This window comes from Acyrthosiphon pisum, chromosome A1 (genome assembly GCF_005508785.2).
Source record: "Acyrthosiphon pisum isolate AL4f chromosome A1, pea_aphid_22Mar2018_4r6ur, whole genome shotgun sequence".
NCBI lineage: Eukaryota > Metazoa > Arthropoda > Insecta > Hemiptera > Aphididae > Acyrthosiphon > Acyrthosiphon pisum.
The window spans coordinates 61856408-61878180 of NC_042494.1; the positions used below are offsets into that span (position 1 = coordinate 61856408).

At 28.7% G+C, this 21773-nt stretch overlaps 2 protein-coding genes across 2 annotated transcripts in view; both read right to left on the minus strand.

The window, feature by feature from the left end:
* LOC100159027 overlaps positions 1–21773 on the minus strand; it is a 302306-nt gene that overhangs the window by 205311 nt on the left and 75222 nt on the right. The gene's annotated exons all lie outside the window — the stretch shown is intronic.
* Positions 6550–21773, minus strand: part of LOC103309276 (receptor-type guanylate cyclase gcy-28) — a 20236-nt gene continuing 5012 nt past the window's right edge. Inside the window, exons 2-3 of the mRNA XM_008184285.2 lie at positions 14017–14161; positions 6550–10303 (exon numbers count right to left, since the gene is read on the minus strand). Coding sequence (XP_008182507.1) covers positions 10007–10303; positions 14017–14161 — 442 coding nt within the window. The 3' untranslated portion in view covers positions 6550–10006. The remainder of the gene's footprint in view (positions 10304–14016; positions 14162–21773) is intronic.

Here is a 21773-nt window from a genome sequence, read left to right on the forward strand (position 1 = left end):
TTTAAAGTACTGCCAGTTACCGAATAATAAAATTACCTATAATTTAAGATTTTGCCACTGTCAGTGAACGGTATAAGAACGCATTTCCAGAGTGGAGAGGCAAACTATTTTTACACTTTTATCATTGAAATCGATGACAATACGATCGTCTTTACGATCTCGTCGTATACAAACAATCTATATTATTATTATGTCCAAGGTGTACCGTTTAAGGCGGGATTCTATTCGTACAGATACCATCGTTTCAACGCACACGTACAATATTTTCTACTATATTTGATTCCCTGGGAAAAATAAATAAAATAAATAAATATAACGTTATACTTTTTTTCCATTCTCCCGCTATATATTGATGCACCATTTGGCTTATGCCAAGTAAAATATTGTATTCAATGTATTTATTAAAAAAAAACACTCCGATAGCATCGTTCAAAAATAAAACATAATATTATTTAAAATAATTAATTAAGTATTTAAACTCATATCAAATAATTCAAATAAGATTAGGATCGTGGTTTAAATACGTTCGTATAGTTGAAAATAACAGTGTTATATTTCAAGATTATGAACATTTAATTTGAACGGGTTGTTTTTACTTGAAATGTGTTTGTCGTCAATGTAGGTCCATAAAATTACCTAGATACTGGGTATGTCTGTCGTGATAACTGATATTTTATAGCACCGGTTACCTATTTTGTTATGAGAACCTTAAAATATTAAATTTACTACCTATTGAAAACAAAAATCAACTTTGTTAATCTAATTACAATAACAATTATTATACTATTATTATTGCTGTTGTTGTTTTTGTTGACTTTGGCTGGCAATTTCGGTAAGTCTACTTTAACGTGTCAAAACGACGGCACGCGCTTCGCCTTATATCCCAAAATTCTACCACCCGAGCCAAAAATGAAGCGAATCGTCCGGGAGGATGTTTAGAATATTATTAGACGGGTCACCCTTGTTTGGTATTCGGAGCCAACAACATCAATTTATGAACCCTCTTAAAATGAATTTCTGAAGAAGATTGTTGCGTTTTTATTTCTAAATATTATTATTATTCCAGTAGAAGGTTTTTAATCGTAGTCGTTCGACACGTTAGGTACATATAATATTATTATTATGTCTTACAATATATTGCATACTCTCGTGTCGGCGCTCGTATATCGTATTATATATTATTGTGTAAGAAAATGTTTTATAAACATAGACCTTACGCACAAGGCACAACTCATAAGACGAAAACGGTACTGAATCATGTTACCTACCTACCTATAATATTCTGTTGTACAGACATAAATTTTACTGGTGACATAAATTTTTTGTTTTGCTCTATAGTCATTTTTTATCTATACCTGAAACGCGTTTTTTTAAAACAAAATCTCTTTTACGTTTCTTTTGACAGTATACTTTGCAAGTGGTAGTAGATCATTTCAAGTTCATGTCCAAACCATATACCGCTATACGCACTCGAATTTGCCTAGTTATATAATGGCATACGCATTTGTAATATCACTGAAATTTGATTCCCATACTAAAATTATTTAAACCATTATAATTTCTATAGTATTATGATTATACCTAATATATCTTGCAATATTGTTGTTGTTTTATATTATTTATTTTTGCTCACAGTAATAATATCAAAATATAAAAATACCAAAAAAATTTTATAACGAACGAGCCACGCCGTGTAATAAACGTTTCGAAACACATCAGTTCATATCAGCTCATATCAGTGTAAATAATTTATTGAAATAGTTTATTATTATAAATAAACGAGCCCTAAAAATGGGTTTATAGTAATTAATAATTATTTTGTATTTTTGTATATCGCCACGAATATAAATCGTGAATTCTTGTAAGACAGCATCGGTGCACTGACACACGAAACCGTCGATCACGCGGGATGATAAACGCTGCGATAAAAATATTATTATAGAGGTGAAACAATTCTTTTGTTTTAGAGTTTTTCCAGCACGCTGTTTCAAAACAATTTGTCATCACGTCCGATAGGGGTGAGGGATAATTCGTAAAAAAAATTCCGTCGCGCACACATCACACGTTCATACCATATTATCATTATTATAATCATCGTCATCTTAGATGTTGCACTGACGGACAGCTATGTCTTGTATACAACAGTTGTAGGATAAGTAGGAGATAAAGGTCTTCTTTCCTGTAGAACTCAACACTGCAGTTTGTCGTTCGGCGAGTGGACACACGCGCATCGATCGAAAACGTCGTGTAAAACGTTTCGTCAATTCCGTCGAAATAATTATACATCGTCGTATAATAAATTAGCGTTTACTGAAATATTACTGTATGATCTGTATGTATACGTGTCACCGCCGACGTTGGCCTACGATATAATGCTGTTATTATATTGTATAATATTATAATGCGATTATATTCGAGCTGCAGATGTTCGAACATGGACCGTCCGTTTCACGTATAATATACGATAAGATAATATATACGCGGATTAAACGAGAAAAAACTACAGAATAACATAATATTTACTATATCTAGCCATCTACGAACAGACCGCGACCACGATGACGACATAATTCCAATGCGCATTGCGCTTGCTTATAATGTTATACGCTTAGGTACACCTTTTGGGGACAAGTAAAAATACTTCAATATTGAACTTTGACAGCGGTTTTAGGTGGCGAATCGAATCTAGATTATACTTTACCGAACAGAAGTATAAAGTTCGCGATACTCTTTATTATAATGATAGAGAAAATCGAATAACAAATAAAGAAAAAAGGTAAATTTTTACGCAAAAAGGGTTAGGTTATTAACAAAAATAACAATTTAGAGACTGACAATTTTCACCAAATATTAAGTATTTTCTAAACATGATATATTATACAGTTCATAACATTTTATTTTGTTTATACAATTTTAAATGTCTCTTAAAAAATGGTTATTTTTTCGATTTATGTATAATACAATGTAGTTTGGAGGTAAAGAAGTTATAAGTTCTAACTAAAAAAAAATTTGACTTAAAACATTTTTCCATTATGAGGTAGAGCAATATTATTTATTTTATTGACAGTAAAATTTTCAATAATATATTCAGACCAATTTTATGCTATACATTATATATTTTAATAATCATAGGTAGCGTGGGTATAAAGAGTGCGTCCCAAATCGTCGCCCTTAGGCACCCATATGGCGATGGTCTTATACAGGAACATGCGATGTTAATTATCCAACAGCCATTATAAGGTAAAACGCGTCTCGCAGTGTTTTTCATTCTCCACGAAAAACATTTTGGCCGTAGTGAAATTGAAAACGCTTCTGTTGTATAAAACCGGCGCTTTCGGCAAGGATATAAATGTAATTTAATGGTACGATGCTGCGGAAAGATCGGCTTAACTTTTTCACCCTTCGCGGCAATAAGTAATTATATACTATATAATATGTATATATATGTATTTATAGACGCCCGCAGACACCGTTCTTCCTTTCCGTTCATATTTCATTATTATTTTTTTTTTTCAAACACTTCTTGTTTCGTCTCGCGCGAAATCTCTATATAGAATATAACACCGTTACCGCTTCCGCCGTCGTTAAAAACGCATTTATCGACATTATGTTTAAGTCGCGGAATATGCCAAGAAATCTTAGTCGTCCACTTGCTCTCATTTTCGCTCATCCGCACATGCCTAATTTATTGTCCATACTTATGCTAGATATACAAAAGAAGATATCACGTGGGTGTGTGTGTGTGTGTGTGTTCACATAGGGAAATTCGTTGATATGTACAGAATAGAAGCTTTCAGCTATGGTACGGAAAACAAATACACGACATCACGGCACTATAGATATATTATCATATACATAATATAACGTAAATTTGGTAAACAGAATATTTTCTTACTGTTTGAAGAAAAAAATGGGTTTGCAACGTTCTCCCACAATAATTTATCAAAAACGTCGATGGTTCTCATTACTTATTTTATTTTTTTTTTTTGGACGATTCTTTCCAGTCGGCACACGCAATTTGGTTTCAGATTGCTGTGCACTGTTTACATTTAAAAATTGATTTTTGGCGAAAAAGTTCTTTTTATTTATGTAAAACAAGAAGTACCAATTTTATTATTAATTGTTATCTATATAGATATTAATCTAAGATGTATATACAGTTTTTAATTTTGATTATTACAATATGATAGACATAATAATAATAATAAAATGATGAGTATCATAATATAATACAAAAAATAATACAAGCTCAAGCTTCTGGACTGAGATGGTACTAAACAAATTATAAGCCCGCTAGGCATTGTTTGTATTGATATTGTCAGGTTGTTTGAAAATATGTTACACTATATTTCTGAATAAAAAAACATTACATTTTTCTGCATCAGGTATCACTATAGTTGATTTACTTTATGTACACTATAGGGGGAGTAAATTATTAATTTCTTGATAAAATAGTCTTTTTGTCACCTACCATAAATTTGAATCAACCTGGTGGTTATTTTAAAGTTATTGTAGGAATACACATGGTACTTTTGTATGGCTGTTTGCACGTCTATAGTGAGTTTATTTAAGAGGTAATTGTTTATCCGTCTGATTCCTTTGATTTTGCCAAATGCGTTCATACGTCTAACAATGCCTTTACGCCGAATTAAGGAAAACATATATTGCGGTAAAAGTAAATAGTAAGTTTTATCTCATTAAAATAATTATTTATTCAGCATCGATGGCTATACAAAAATATGTATTCATAAAAAAAATAACCATAATATATAATAGTTCCTAACTTTATTTTATATTATTATTATCTTTAATATCGAGTGTGTAATACGAAGTGATCAGTATCCATAAAATAAATTATATTTACTAAAGAACATGATTAAACCCTTATTAATAAAGGCACCTAAGAGACCTAAGTATTCTAGTCCCTAGGTAAGTACAACAACTTTAAATATATTATATTCATTATTTCATTAATTATACTTTGTATTATTTTCAGAAATTCATATAATATATTCATATATTACATATCTAATGTATCTGATTAATTTATTTACATCATATTATACCTATATAATATTACGAATTTGATATTATTTAACGATAATAAATTGTGACATCCACTTCAAATTAAATTTTTGTGATCCATAAATTCATAAAAGGTATATTATAATATTTAAAATTGTAAATAAAACAATATAGGTAATTATATGAATATTTTTTTCTTGATAAAATTTAAAAATATTCTTTAATCTAAAAAATAATAAATAATATCACTTAAAGTAAATATTGTTTTGACATATAAAATTGGCACTAAAATGAATCATGAATGTTACCAAAGAAAGTCGATTGATTTTCAATATAATGTAAATACATTGTAAACTATGATTATTATATTATAAATAAAATTGAATTTTATAAAAATAAATTTTTTATTGCCTTTTAATATTGCTATTTTAAATATTATTGGAAGTATAATACAAGCAACAATTATACATAATGTTTTCTAGAATTACCTTATCACATTTTCAAACCAATAGTTAGTTCTAAAATTATACATAACTCATCTCAAAGAAAAATTACTTTTCTGTTCTGAAACTAGTGTAAAAAGTTTGACATATTTCTTATTTACGCTAATACAAAATTAAAATAAATTTATTGAACACAAAAACCATCGCTTTATAACATTTTTATTTATTTTCAAAGTAAGCTAGCGCTTGACATTTGCTGCAAAATTAAAAATTTTACTTTTATATTAACTAAATTTAATAAGAAATAAAATAAAATATTTTTCTCCGTTTGTTTAGAATTAAAGTTTGTTTTAACTTAAATGTACCTATCTATGTTAAATTAAATTTCGTGATATTTATTTTTTAAATGAACTTTAAATTAAAAATGTCACTATAGTTTTTAAGTTTTTATACTAAAATACTATACGCAATAATAGTGTCAACATAATATAGAAATAGAATATTTTGAATTCATTATAATATGTATTTAGTACAACAACATTGCTGTTTTTATGGTCGAATTGGTTGTTGATTTTATAAAAAAAAATGTGTTTATTATTCACCGATTTTCTGGCCTTACTGAACTCACGTCTTACGTTAGAGATCATCGTGACCTTTATTAAGTATAATATAGTTTTCAAAGATTAATTTTTTATAATAAGAATCTTATTGTATAAAATAAAATTCTAAATATTTTAATCACATATTTTATTTATTTTTCCGTAAATCATATTCCATGAAAGAAATTCTATCAAATCAATTTTCTCTACGCTCAACGACGTAGGTATATTAGATAGACATTTATTTTTAATTTTAAAATATTTTTTAATTTATCATTTATTCCTTTCCTTATTATTTTAAATGATGAGATAACCATATTGTGTAAGTAATAAAATAAATAAACGGACAATTATAGAATATAATATTATGCATACAAAATGTATAAATTAAACCATACAAATTTATATTTTAAAACGTGATTTTAAACTCATGAAATAATAATATATATTATTGAAAATTGAAATCTTGAAATTGAGAGTCTCGTAAAGTATAATAAATTCTCTTATGGTTCCAAAAATACTGAGAATCTTTACAGTCCAATTAAATAGTATTATTTTATACAATAGTATACCTACTCTATTCAGGATAAAAATGCCCAAATACTAAGTCACCGGAATTTATCTTATATTAAATAGCATTTATTAACCTTACCTAAGTTAACTATTCCAGTGGCTGAGTTATTAGTATTCATCCGCAAATTTAGGCATTATTATCCTGAATAGAGTATACCATTGCAGGGTTAGTGTTAGTAGTTGCTTTGCTATTCAGTAAATACGTCTGAATTGAAAATAAATATGGTGTTTTCGGTGTAATGCAAGTGATATATATTATTACTATAGTGATAAGGAAACACACAAGTACCTACCTACTATAGAGGTTGTCGAAACGTTTTTACATTGATGATTAGTGACTATACTGACTAGTTATTACATTAATTTTAAATTTAGGACACACCCACGCATTTTGGTCTAGAGTTACAGTTTAAATATATTATTGTATGTCTTATCCTAATTTTTTTCATAGAAAAAATGTATTCAATCAGATGTTTCTACTCAGTAGTTCCTACAATGCTTTATAATATACGATACATTATTGAAAAACCTAAAGAAACTGACTATTCTGACGACATGTTCTAATATTACTGTGACCATGTGGTTTTTGTACCGGCAAAATTATTAGTGCGATTAATCTACGCGGTACGACATCGACTAAACAATGTACGCGTGCCTATAATAAATAATAATATTTTGTTGAAATCACTATCCGATAGTATGGGTATGATAAATCCAAATTGTTGACATTGTAACACGGATGAATGATGGTCTCGTGTAGGTACATATTATAGGTACTCATTATTGTGGGGACAATGGAATTCGTGTACCCATATATATTTGATGGATAAACGAGTAAACACAAAACAAAGCGAGAAATTCGGCGTAAAAAAGCTGAAATCTATAAAACTCGACGTTGTGTTAATTGCATTGAACAACCGTTTCAACTGTTTTTTTGTTATTGTTTTATAGAATTATAGGACAATTAATTTAAAGAACACACAACGTACTATTGCAAAACGTAACAAGATACAATGATATAATATCCATATCGATTATTTGAGACGACAGACAAATAAACAATCACGGACGACTGTCATATTATTATATTATTTGATGTGACACGGCGTCGTCACCACCGTCGGCGAGTAATGAAAGACGTCAAAGAGGCACCGTTGGATATTATATTATTATTATAGTGTGTCAAAACATCGAAGGGTATATTCGCCGTAGTCGTATTTTAATAATACCTTACAATATTTACATAAACATCCGTTTACTCATACAAACTATATTTTAATCATTCTTCGATAGGTGTACAAAATAGTAATAACGATACGGTAGTTGTCTTTTAGATATTTGAGTTTTTCCTATAACCGTGTTTTTTTTAAGACAATTTTAATTAGTGCAATTGCTTACGGTACCCTAGGTGTGTTTAGAGGTTCATCGGACATTTCAAAAATTAATTTGATACCAGCTGTAGTGAACCAATGTGGCCGATGAAGCATAAAGCTTGAAACATCAGACGCATAGGTACCTATACTATACGCAGAATACAAAAGTAATTGTTTTTTATAGTTACCAAAATGTATCAGTCTGAAAGTCTGAATGTTATACACCAGTAATGTATTTTTCTTATCAATTGTTATTATCTGTTTAATTTTATTCCACCAAATTCAATATCAATATCATTATTTAAAAAAAAAATTATCAACAATATTGGTATTACATTGAAATATTTGAAACATACTGACATACACATAACATTTCGAGACATTTAAAATATTAAAGTTCATAAATCTTATAAATATCCTTCAACTTTGATTTTAGGTGAAAGAATAATAGTTTAAAGTTATTATTCCTCTAGCTGATCGTCAGTTCTCGTTGGACTAAAAACAACATGATAATATATTATACGTACTGTCAGTCATGGACAGAGAAAAAAAAGGTCTTGTCAAATTAAAGTTGATTTTTTAGGTTTCACTTCGTCTAAGTAGAAAAAATGTGTCTTTTTTTGTTCCAATAGACGCTGCAGATCTGCATAACCTACAACCATATACTTCCATAATGAACTTTCATATAGTTCATCAACCATTATTGTATATATAGAGTGGCCCCACTGCCAGGGCAAGGGATTCCCAGATCTAGACCCTCCCCTGCTTAAGTCATATTTGTGTATTCGTGTCAATAAGTGATACATCTAATTCGGTATTGATGCAATTTTAATAAATTATATTTATCACTAAAATTTGTTGTAACTTATTGCCATTAGGTACAAAACAAAAAAAAAAACATATAACTCGATACTCTGGTGTATTATGTAAGTTTCACATAAAGTGTATTTCGTCATTGTAATAATTGATGTGTTAAATTTAAAATGTAATGATAACATATCCTTGTACCTATAAGGAAAACGATTTTAAGTCAAGGCGATTTAGAGGCCTCTACTCACAAGGAAAGTCGCTATAACATATTTATGTTAAAATTAGTAATTTATTTTCTATATAGATTATATCTGAAAAACAAAAAAATGACAATATAAAATATCTATATAAATAAATATCCCCAAAAACCAATGTTTTCAAAAATTGTGTCTCGACTAAAAATTAATGCTTGAATAAACATAGTTTGGTAAATGTTTCTAGTCCTCAAGGTCCACTCTAAACATCGACAAAACAATGAAATCGATTTTGTTGTAAACTGCAGGTGTTGCGTAAACACTCCCGTTTTCCAGCTATCTGTCACCGCGATTATTAATAAAAGTACTGGAAATTTCCCACTTTCAACACCTCCTCCCTAACGTAACTAGATTGGATTTTCTATACAAATCTCACCCTCGACATTATGTCAAACGCGAAAAATAGCGTATCAGCCGAAGCTGCAGTACGTGATTTTTATCGTTGCAAAAACAACATAATATTATAAGTTCTCACCCATGATTACCGTATAAGCACAATATTATAATGTAGCGCGCAACCCCATTGGGTATAATTTAGTAGGTCATCAGAGGCGAAAACAAAATAGTATATAGACATCGTATCCCGCCCGCAACATATTATTACTATTATAGTACCTATTAATACTATTATTAAAACCGGGGACGGAGTGGCCGAGCGGATTAAGGTGTCGGTTGCGACGCACACCGGCGCCGGTTCGAATCCGGCCGTGGGCAGCATTTTTCTTCGAGCTAGTCATGGTGTCCGGAAAGAAGTGCCAACATCCCCCATCCGGGCATGGCAGATACCACTAAAAATTTGCCAAACCAAAAACACACGTGTTTACTAACCTACAATTCCTCCTCTACAAACAAAAACTAACAGCTAATAGCCAAGGTTGCCCCGGGCTTCATGATCAATAAAAAAAAAAAAAATTAATATTATTATAACCTTAAATCGACGTATATACCTTGAATTTGTGGGTCTCGGGGTCCATGTCGAGCAGCGAATAGTCGGCGATCCGGTCGCCGTTCGCGTCGATATTGACGTCGCCCGTGATGCCGGTAAACGTCTTGTTCCACATGGCCTTGACGATGGCCGTCCCGTCGGACTGGTTGCCGCCCCTGGCCAGCGTCTCGTTGAGCGCCAGCCCGTACAGCAACACAGCGTCGTAGAACGCCGTCACGAACGTCGAAACGGACTCGTTGCCAAACGTATAATTGTACTTCTCCTCCGCTACGCGTTTCACCTGGAAACCACAATATAGGTATCAGTTTCGGTTTAGATTGTCATCATTGTTTTTCGACCTTTCCGCAAAAGTCCAATTATAATGGTATGTCGTTATGACGTACGCAGCATAGGTAGATAGGTACTAAATTGATAGGTATTGCGTATTTGCGACATCGAAACCGCATCGCCGTTTCGATGCAAATTTAGGTACTTCTTATTAAAAAAAAATACGTCTTGTCGACAGATAGCGCCTTAACAGTTAATATTATACTTCATTGTCTACGTTATAATAATAGTACATAACAGGAAAGGATAGAAAATGTATATTGAATACGGTATAGGTATACCTACTACCTACGTAAACTTTTCGTCGTCATATTATAAATAATTGAAAGACGCGAGTCTTCTCGGAATATATTATGTTATTTTATTACTGTGCAACTTCAACAAGACTAGTATGATATTATAATATAATATATAACAATATCATGATGTTGTCTTTCAAGTTAACATATCTCCTGAAAGCTCGTGTGTTCACAGAATCTAAATACGTATTTATTAATCAAACATCTTACGTTAATAATTATTGAAGCACATCGTTTTCAAATTTCAAACGGATGGTCTCAAAACGATTTTCGGGCTGGAAATCTGATTATCAATTAATATTATGTATATTTTAGCATCGTTGTTTGTTATTATTTTTTATTCCTTCTACTCTTGCTAAAGCGAATCCTCTATGTCGGTTATATTATATTATAATTCGTAATAAAAAAATAAAAAATAATTTATTTATAGAGTCATCTTTGTGTTTGCATAATATGACTGATGTAAGTAATCAGTTGTTGAGTTATAAATTGAAAAAAATATGTCAAAAATGAATAATAAGTTGAACATGACGTACAATGCGGAATACTAAACGATTCCTTTGAATAGACTCTGTATAATATAAAGGAACCCCAAATACTGCACACAGGATAAATCCAAACCAAATGACATTATAAAAAGTAAGAACCTCAAAGTACTTACAATTAACATGGCTTGTTAAACCGAAATCCCAGAGACTTACGCTGTATACTAACTACTAACTGTGTAGGTGCTTACAACTATCACTACAGATGACTTTTTTTTTCATCATTTAAAAAGTGTTTTCGAGAATGACAACCACTTCACACTAACATCGGTGTACAAACAATTATTATTTGTCTTTGGTTTTCACTGATATACTTTACAGGATCTTATCATTGTTAATATAATTATTATTATTATATAATTATGAATATAAATAGTTGTGCTATACCTACATTGTGTATATTATGTATTATACAAATATCCAATAAGGGTTATATTATGATCATTAATCATGCGTTAACACTAAACGAATAACGTAAACAAAACATATATGCCACAGTCGTAAAAAATGCATGTAAAATAAATATCGATTTTTTTGATATTTCCCATTTGTATAACTTGTCAAACACAATAAAATTTATAAAATGTATAAGAGGGTTAGTTAAAAGTATGTGTGTATATCACCGAAGTACGACTAGAATTCTATAACGGTCAAAATCTACGAAGAATGCCCTGTGTTCAAAGTTTAACTATCAAATATATTATTGTGTATGGAATAAGAAGAAAAATTCCATTTACATTAAATGTTAAGCGCAAGTAGGTACACAAGGACTTAGTTAAACGGCATTATAATGAATTAGGGTCGGAAAATATATAAAGCTATTATCACATTCAGTTTGTGCATAAAATACGAATTCGAAAGCATATTGTGTGTTTATGGACGCCGAGCAGGCATTAATGTATTATACCTAACCTGCTGCGTGAGAATTAGTTCATTCGGAATAAGCACACCGTTGACAACCCTACGCTTCCTCGTGATTTGAATTACATAAGAATTTCTGAAATGATGCAATATAATATATTATATAGGTAGGTATATTATAATAATTATATATATATTATATATTATATTATTATGGTATACATTTAAAAAAAAATTATTGTTACTCCGTAAATATTTATATAATAAATTATAAATTTCATATTTTCACCATTATGGTTTAAAAATTATTTTAACCTAATTTAAGACAATATTATGACACATTTATTTCATCCCATCCACCGGAAATTCAAATCATTCAACTCGCGCCATTCTTCACTGACTTATATTATAATATTATGAATGTAAAAAGAAGCGCTTTTGATGTAGGTAGATAACGAAATAATAATAATGGTCAAGCGTACATTATGTTTTATAGGCACCTGCCTTAAACAATAGATTACTTACAGTAAAAACGATTACATTTCCGAAATAATGATGAAAGGGAACCTATGAAACCCCGAAAAATTAACAGAAAATATACGAATAGTAAATTTAATAAAAAATATTAAGCTCTATAGTATAATAATATGGTAGTTTTATAGGTAAGTATAATAGGTTTAAGAGAAAAATTAATACATTAATATTGTTTTGGTAATAAATGACAATCACATTTAAATTTGTATATTTTATTAACGTAATGCATGAGAATAATTATTTAATTCCGGAATTGTACATTTTCGTAATTACTAAAATTTTTTTTTAATAAATTATTTATGTAAATCATATTTCAATAAAATGTATAGGTATCTACCTAAATTTTAATTTAATTAATGTTTCATAATCCACTGTTGTAGGTATTGGGTTGTTTATTTACGAATTAAATTATACCTAAAGATATGTTATTATGTGGTGACCATTTTTTTTTTCAAATGAGAACCAACCTTTTTTCTATATATTTTTAAGCAGTTGATTTTTAAAAAAATTTTAGTCCAAAATAAACAAAATTTCAGACGGTTTGTTTCTGAGTTATTAAAATCTATACTATTCTAAAAGTACAAAAAAAGTGTAATACAGGTGTCACATTTAATCTAGTAATGATTATACAATTTTTACAAATTATAAAATGCTAATATAGTAATATATTAATACTAATAATAGATTATTATAATTTTCAAATCATCTTCACCCCATATTTTTAAACATTATTACCATAATGAGCTATTATCCTTAGTACCTACACAGAGTTTAATAATTGAGGTATCACTCGTTCTATTTTCAATTTATTCACATCGACTTTTTAAAAATAATGATCTGCTGAACAATTTGCAGTACTTAACACAAAGTGGTTCTCATTTTATTTTTATAAATTAAGTTCGTACCATGAGACATTCTTTAAATAGCATAACGAATTAAATTAAAATATGGAAACACGGTATTGAAGTGTACCTAAGAATTTCAAATTTCAAATATCAGAATCTGAATAAATGTAATATTTAAAGGAAAAAAGGGACTTAATATACTTAATGATTCACCCTGTATATATTATAATAATGTTCAAATTGTCATGAATATTTTTGATATTTCGGATGAAATATACGACCGTCGTTTTGGGTCACATAAGTCATTTTACAAAACAAAACGCCCGTCTAACCTAACGCTCATGACCTACCAGAGCCACCACAGCGAGTTGTCGCGATAAGGTAAACTGATCGATTTATTGCCGACCCAAATGTACAAACATAACAACTGTGTGTTCTGAACGTAAAATAATAAAATAATGCAAAAAATGCAAAAAAATCCATCATGCATCAAAATAATAATATATTATTGTAATGTTCGTGGAATGAAAATTGAAATGATTTTTTGTTCTCGTCGCCGCGTTTTTTTTGTTTGTTACTTACCTCGACGGAAAAGTTGCGATACGCTTCGTTGTTGGGCTCACGTGCCGTCACCGTTAGCAGTGCGCTGTACGCGTTTTTCGCCCGCTCGTTCCGCTCTGCTGTATCGTTGCCCACGTACCACGGCGTCAAGGATCCGTTGTTCAGGCTGCAGGGAGAGCACACAAAAATTAACAAATAAATAAATAATAAAAAAAACCTAACAACAACAAACATTTTACACAAAACTACGCCGCCGCGGAGATGGTTCCTTGGCTTTATTACGCTGAGTGATAAAAATGCCATTATTGAAGTGGCTTAACACGGGACTTTGCAGCCTGCAGACGCACATCCGCGACAACTACAAACCATTACGACCACTCTTAATATACCTACTATATATTATTATATATATATATATATACAAACAATATGATATATTATATACATAAAATAAATTACGTATATATTTCAATGCATGGTGTTACAGGAGACGAGGACCAGCTGGCTGTAACCCGTCGCACACTCCCGCACCATAGTCCTCTCGACGAGACAATTTTCGCTACGACTTCTCTCTCACACTACATTACACTAGTTATATAATTTAATATGTATGTTGTCTATAATATTATAGTCATATATTATATTATGTTTGGTGTTTATATATTTGTTTGTTTTCATTATATTATTATATTATGTACACCTATCACAAGTTCAATTATTAAGAAAATGTGTAACGTAACTTATTAATTATACCGTTATAAAAAAAAATTAACTTGAAAATAATATTATTATTTTATCATATATTTTTCCTAAAAATCACCCTGAAAAATATAACTGAATTTATGTTACAATATATAATTTTAAAATAAAATAAAATCTGGCACAAACAAAGTATTACCTGCAGCTACCAAGTATTTTACGTCGAAACAATTTTTACATATTTGATAGTTATAAATTAAGCTGAATACGGAATACTGAAGTTCGTGGAAATTTTTAAAACCCTTGATGAACATTGTTTATTTTCTAAGAATTAAATTTTAAGCTCATAGCATAAACGCAACGATGAAATACCAACAACTGAAGTGGCTGCTGATGAAATTTCATTTAAGAATATGTGAAAAAAAAATGGTTCATCAAAATGCCAATGTCAAAGTCCATAGACCCAAGTTATATCGAACTATGATATATTTGTCCCCGTATACTCATATACACAAAACATACATATATATTATTAAATTGAAGCGGAAAAAAGACGCTTTGACATTGCATTATATACTTTAGGGAAAACTCGTGGGATGTTCATTTTAGGGTGGTAATGCATGCTGCTTTAAAGTAATACGATAAAGCCTTTTTCGTCTTTCGAATACTGTAACGTACGACGTGTGAAATATCAATACGAAACTCCCGATAAAAAAAATAAAAAATGAAAATCCTGTAAATGTCAGTTTAAATAACTCCACAAATGATATATTTTTATAACGTATGTACTATATAGAAATACCTTTTCAACTATTAAAAAATAGTACCTCGTCTAGAGAATTTTTATCAAACAAATTAATTTGGATGAATTGCATATTTGCTATATTATGAACTGTAAACAAAAATCAGTCTTTGTAACCCTTCTTCGAATCTATTAATATTAAAGCACAGTTTTTAAAATACGACGAAATTAAGTAGTTAGTAAAATATTTATACATTAACTGCGAGCTTTTTTTGATATATTATACATTTAAGAGACAATATATTATAAAAGTATATTTATTTTCATAGTTACACGGCTAATGGTACTTTTTTAAACAATTACGAAAATCTAAAAAGTGAAACGATATTATCTACCTATATCAATTTTATAATATTTTAAATTTTTGAAATGTTTATATGAAAACTGAACAGAATTTAAAATAATTTGCTTGGTTTAGGATATCATCTCAAGGTTAATGACTTCATAAATAATAACCAATTTAGTGTTTTATCACCTACGCTTAAAAATATTTTTACGATATTAAACTTATATACGTACGCTTTAATAAGACTTGACAACTAGCCTGTAAGACGCAACGTTGGATAATTATATAATCTCAATATAGAGACTCTAATTTAAGTACCTACCCAATTTTTAAGTTATACCAACAATCAACTTAGATACCTAAACGTATGTTATTATATGAGTAACTAGTAGTATTTACGGTGAGTTGTTTGTGTTTTAAATAATTATATTATCATCAAATACGCGATGAATTTGGTACCTATGTAAATTTATTTTGAACTATTTCGTCGATAAGGAAATAACGAAAGATATACGAATCGACAAAGATGCGTGCATTTAAATAATAATATTATAATAACGGGAAACGACTGTGGCACAAACAATCTAAGCAAATAAAGAAACACACAGGCACATCGCGGTAATCATAAAAAAAAAAATATAGAATTTTTTTTTCGTTTGTGCGACCAAATTAGCTTAATTGGAATGGTCTACGTTCGCAATCGCATAATAAAATATATACATCGACTGCGGGCTTGAGTTTTAATGAGATTTTCGTTATTCACATTTTTGGCCAATCTCTGTAGGCAGGAACTTAGTACATCCTAGTATACACATTCATTTAAATTATTGTTTCGCGGTGCTTTTAAGCCCCCGACCGACCCACGGCGACGGTCAAGTTAAAATGTAGGTCCCGATTATTTCACTCTTTTTTTTTGCCCCTATAATCCGATAGACCCGCTGTCACGTGTTCGAAAGAATAAAAATAAAACATTTTCGAGAAAGAAAAGGGAGCAAAAAAAATAAAATAAAACTATAGCGAGAAAGGTTTCGCACCATCAACGTCCTTAATACAAATGTCGTATTCGTTTCAAGACTTAACCAACACCACAATAATGTAGTGGGGGCTTTTAGTATATTATGCGATAACGTATAAGTAAATAATAATAAAATTGTTTTTTTTTTCGCCATTAATACTTTTAAGTATATTATCCTAATTATTTCTATTACAGTTAATTTCACCATGGTATAATCTGACGTGACAATTAAACATGTATGTGATCTTAATATATTGAATCATTCATAATAATATTCGAACACTAAAAATCTGAGAAAACTATAGAAGACACTTCAAGAGTTTTAAACAGTATATTATGGATTATAATAGACTGTTTGTGAAAACAGTTCTACATGAACATATTATTATTATTAATGATAATCAAAAAATTTAATAGGTAGTTTTTTTGAAATTTTGTATTACATGGACTAAAAGCATTACGAATTATTGCTTAAAATAAGTAGTTTGGTCTATGGACTTCGTATTTTGTATATGCCCGGAGCTGGTGTAATTGAGCATTGGTTCTAATTTCACTACTGATTTACATAATATAATCAAAGCAATGTAAGAAAATTAAAATTACAAAATATTTAAACGTATTATTCAGTTGTTAGACACATCATGAATAAGTTTATTATTTTATTTTATTTTTTTTTTTTAAAGTGTAGGATTTATTTTCTGCAATATTATATCATCCTTTTGCTTATCGTAAACCAAAAATCCATTTCTATTCCGCATTGTTCCCCAAAAAATGTATATTATATTTTTTCTTTTGTGTTCGTCTACCATTTTGACGTTGTTGATATATACACTTTATTAGTTACAAAACTTAAATTAAACTTTTGCAACAGACTTACGAATAACATAAATTTATTAAATACTCCGATGTCACCTTATTTAACAGTTTATTCATTTTTTATCATGTTCAACATTGTAAGTCACTCTCTAAACACTTAATTAACAAATTTTTAATCTATTTCCGAGAAATTTAAAAATCTCTTTCAACATCATAATGTATTTCACAAAATGAATTCCTTTAATTATTGTCTCACAAGGAATAAACGATTATGTTTACTAACAGCATTGAAAGTGTAATTTTATTTATATATTATCGAACACCAACTAAATATTTATACACTTAGGTACATCAAAACTGATGAAAGTCGTTCCGTCTATTTCTGGATATTTATCCCCTTCTTCGTATAATGATCGAGAGTATTAGACTTTAAACCGACTATGTATTTCCCATATTAAGTCATAAAAAGCTAAGTATGTTTAAAAAAATAATTAATTAATATTAAATAATATTAGGTATACTCATATGTTTCATTAAAAATAAACTAACCTTATTGTAACTGAGATAAAATTGATAGTGATTGGACTATTTCTAAAGTACAGTGGAAGCGTCTCTACATTTTCAGTTTAATCAAAATATTTGTTTATCAATAGGACATTTTTAAGAACAAAAAATGGTTAAATCTGAATGGCATATTATAAGTGTGACATGCAAATAAGAATAATAATGGAAAAAAAGAACTGAAAAAAGTATTAAAGAGTAACGCGTAAGCGAGAAAGTTTGCTCTCGTAAAAGTATTGTCACAGATAAAATATTCCAGAATGTATTATACAGTTGAAAATTATATTCAATATGTATTATCGTTGAAGGAGAAGTTGAAGTACCTGTGTAAAACTCCAAATTCGATTAACAAAAAAATAAAACTCAGACTTCTACATTATACACATAATTTCCTTAAAGAGAAACTTGCCAACAGTTCGTAAATGGTCTATGCTAAAACATTTATTCCACTAAAATCATAAAAATAAAATACCATTCATCGCAAAAATTACAAATATAATAGCCAACTCTTGTTTTAGAATCGTGATTCAATTGTGATAAATAATAAACTACAATTATATACAAACTTAAACAAACATTTACGTGAATTTTTATTGTCTTTGACAATGGGCGTGTAAGTATACTCGATGATTTTTTTTTAATTTTGGGTTAAATATGAAACATAAAGATCAATACTATTTTTGTCTGAAAGTTTGAAAAATGGCGCATAAACGTTATTTATTAATCTTAAAGTGTTTTTTATTTTTTTTTAATGTTGAAGGTGTGAAAGGTTTTCAATATAAATCGGTAGGTAACCTTTCATAATATTTTTATTTGTTGTATATTCCTGTTATTGTTCGTACACTCATGCCATATTTTCACCTCATATTGTAAAGCCACACGGCGTAAATGTTGTAAATACAATTTTCGATAACTTTATTAACTACATTGGTGATATTTTGATCAAATATATGTGAATAGTTCTCGTGGCTCACTGTTTCGACTGTCTTTATAGCTGTGATAAAAATTATTGTTAAAAAAGATCACCTTTGTAACCTTAAGATTGTCATGCTTAATAAATTAAACTTTTTGAATTATTATTATAATTTTTACTTCCGTCATTAATTAATTAGTTTAAGAAAAAAATGTATTTGCGGGAAAACTTCCGCTTTTACAATAGAGTTTATCTTAGGGGGCGTCCGTGTTCAAAATAAATTATGACCCTATTTTGGGTACTCTGTAAAACGAGAAACTAAATAGCAATGTACGAACAGTGTTAATTTCGTTATGACGAATGATGCAATAGATTCCACAGACATTTTATTTGTGTCTCGCACTATAAAAACATATTTATCTTTATATTTGTACCATAAAATGTATGTCGATGTGAGCAATGTATACCACTTTGGCTTTTAAATTTAGGCAGTTCAAAATAAAGTTATTTAAACTTTATTTAATTATTTTTTTTTATTAAAATCCCTGGCACTCCCAAACGAGTGCGGGTAATGTGATCCATTAATAATATATAATAAAAAACGAATGTTATTTATACTAATAAATAATAAAATATAATAAATGACAGTATCTACCTACAATGTATATTGTATATTGCATGTATAGATTTTAAATGCAAAAAAACATAAACATTTTTCAATTTTAAATGCCTTAATCGCAATCCATGTTCTTTTTTTTAATAAACAGAACATACTAATTTGAGTGAAAAATTGATGATGATGAAAAAAAAAATGAGAGCATATTTAAAATGATGAATTAAGTATCTATTTTATAATAATATCTAATTATGTTTATCAATACAACTTACAGACTACAGTGACTAACATTTATGTTCAAAATAGCGAAGTGTAATTTAATATTTTATTGTTATATATAGGTACAAAAATTGAAATGTTCGTAAAAATGAATCGACAATCATCTATACCTACTAAAAATTCAGTGGCTATAATTATAATGTGGATAGTAGATAAAATACAAACTAAATATAATACCAGCCACGTAAATATAATTTATTTGTAAAGTTTAAACGAATCTAAAGTTGTATAGGAATCTATACAAACTTTAATAGTATAATGTTAGAATTGCCAATAAAAATAATGATAAGTTGGTACAAAGACTTTCTAAATAACTCGAATAAATTAATGCGAAAGTTGATGTAGTTTTACTCATTCCAACTAAATTAATATATTATCATTTCAAACAATTAGTCACTTGAATAGCCGAAAGTCAAATGTTTAACGTTTCCAATGAAAACAAGTGGCAACTTTCTACCAAAAATACTAAAATTATTCAAAAAAATTTCTTAAACAAACAAATGTATAAATGTACCTAATACATTTTTAAACATTGATATTTTTCTTGAAATGAATAATAATACGCCCACGCATTATACATAATATTAGAGGCTTAAAATGAAAACAGTAATGTAAAATAAGAATAAAAACTTTTTGAATAAATTATTTAAAATATTATTTTCATTTTACAATTACGTTAGGATTTGATTTCTTTTAAATATGACGAATTGATTATGACGTTTGATTATAATATTTTTTAATTTGAAATATATTAATTATATCTTAATATTCAAAATAACTTAAAATACAGTATGCGATCACATAGTATACCATTGATGATTGTGGCTTAGTTACGATATTATATAGAAAAAAAGGTGGGCAAGTGGATGTCCCTTTGCTGTATAGTAGGTTACTGTATAATGGATGGTATTAAATTTGAATTCAATGATAGAACATTATTGTATAAGAAAAACGATTCTGAGCGGAGACTGAATCTAGGTATACCTAAGATATATTATACTTACATCTATGGTATTAAAAAAAAAAATTGACCTATAATAGGTACCTATAATAAATTCAAAATTAATCATATCACAATATCCATTAGGTACTTATAACGCGTTATACATCAGCAACAAACCGTGATACTATCATAGATATATAAGAGTATACTTTAGAAGTTTCAAGTACCCACGAATAATATTATACAATCACAACAAAATAACTAAAATAGTTATTCTAGGTTTTTTTTGTATGTAATTACATCCAAATTTGAACTTAAAATGAGTATAAAAATAAACTGTGCTTATGTATTTTTTAGATTCTTTGGTAACAGAATTAACTATTTACATGGAATCTTGTTTTAAATTTTCAATCCTTAAATATAAAAGTTGAACATTTTATAAATTTTTAACTACAAAATAATTATTCAATTTTAAATTTGATAAATTTTGTCAACATTTTAACTTCAAATGCTTATAAAAAAAATTGTACCTATGTATTTTTAATATTTTTCAACTGTTATTGTAACAATATATCAGGAGCCTTGCATTAAATTTTTACACTTTTTGACCCAACAGATAAAACTTTATTGATATTTATAGAAAAAAAAACTGAAAAAATTGAAAACTGAGAATGTCCGTAAACAGCTCAAAAAGAGTCAACTTTTTTTCAAAATGTTATCGTATATAGAAAATGCTAATATAAACATTCAGTGAAATTTTTAAATATCTACAGTCATTCGTTTTTTAATTACAATAAAATTAGAAAATCGTCACATGAGAAATCGAGCGAATATCAAATGTTGTAAAA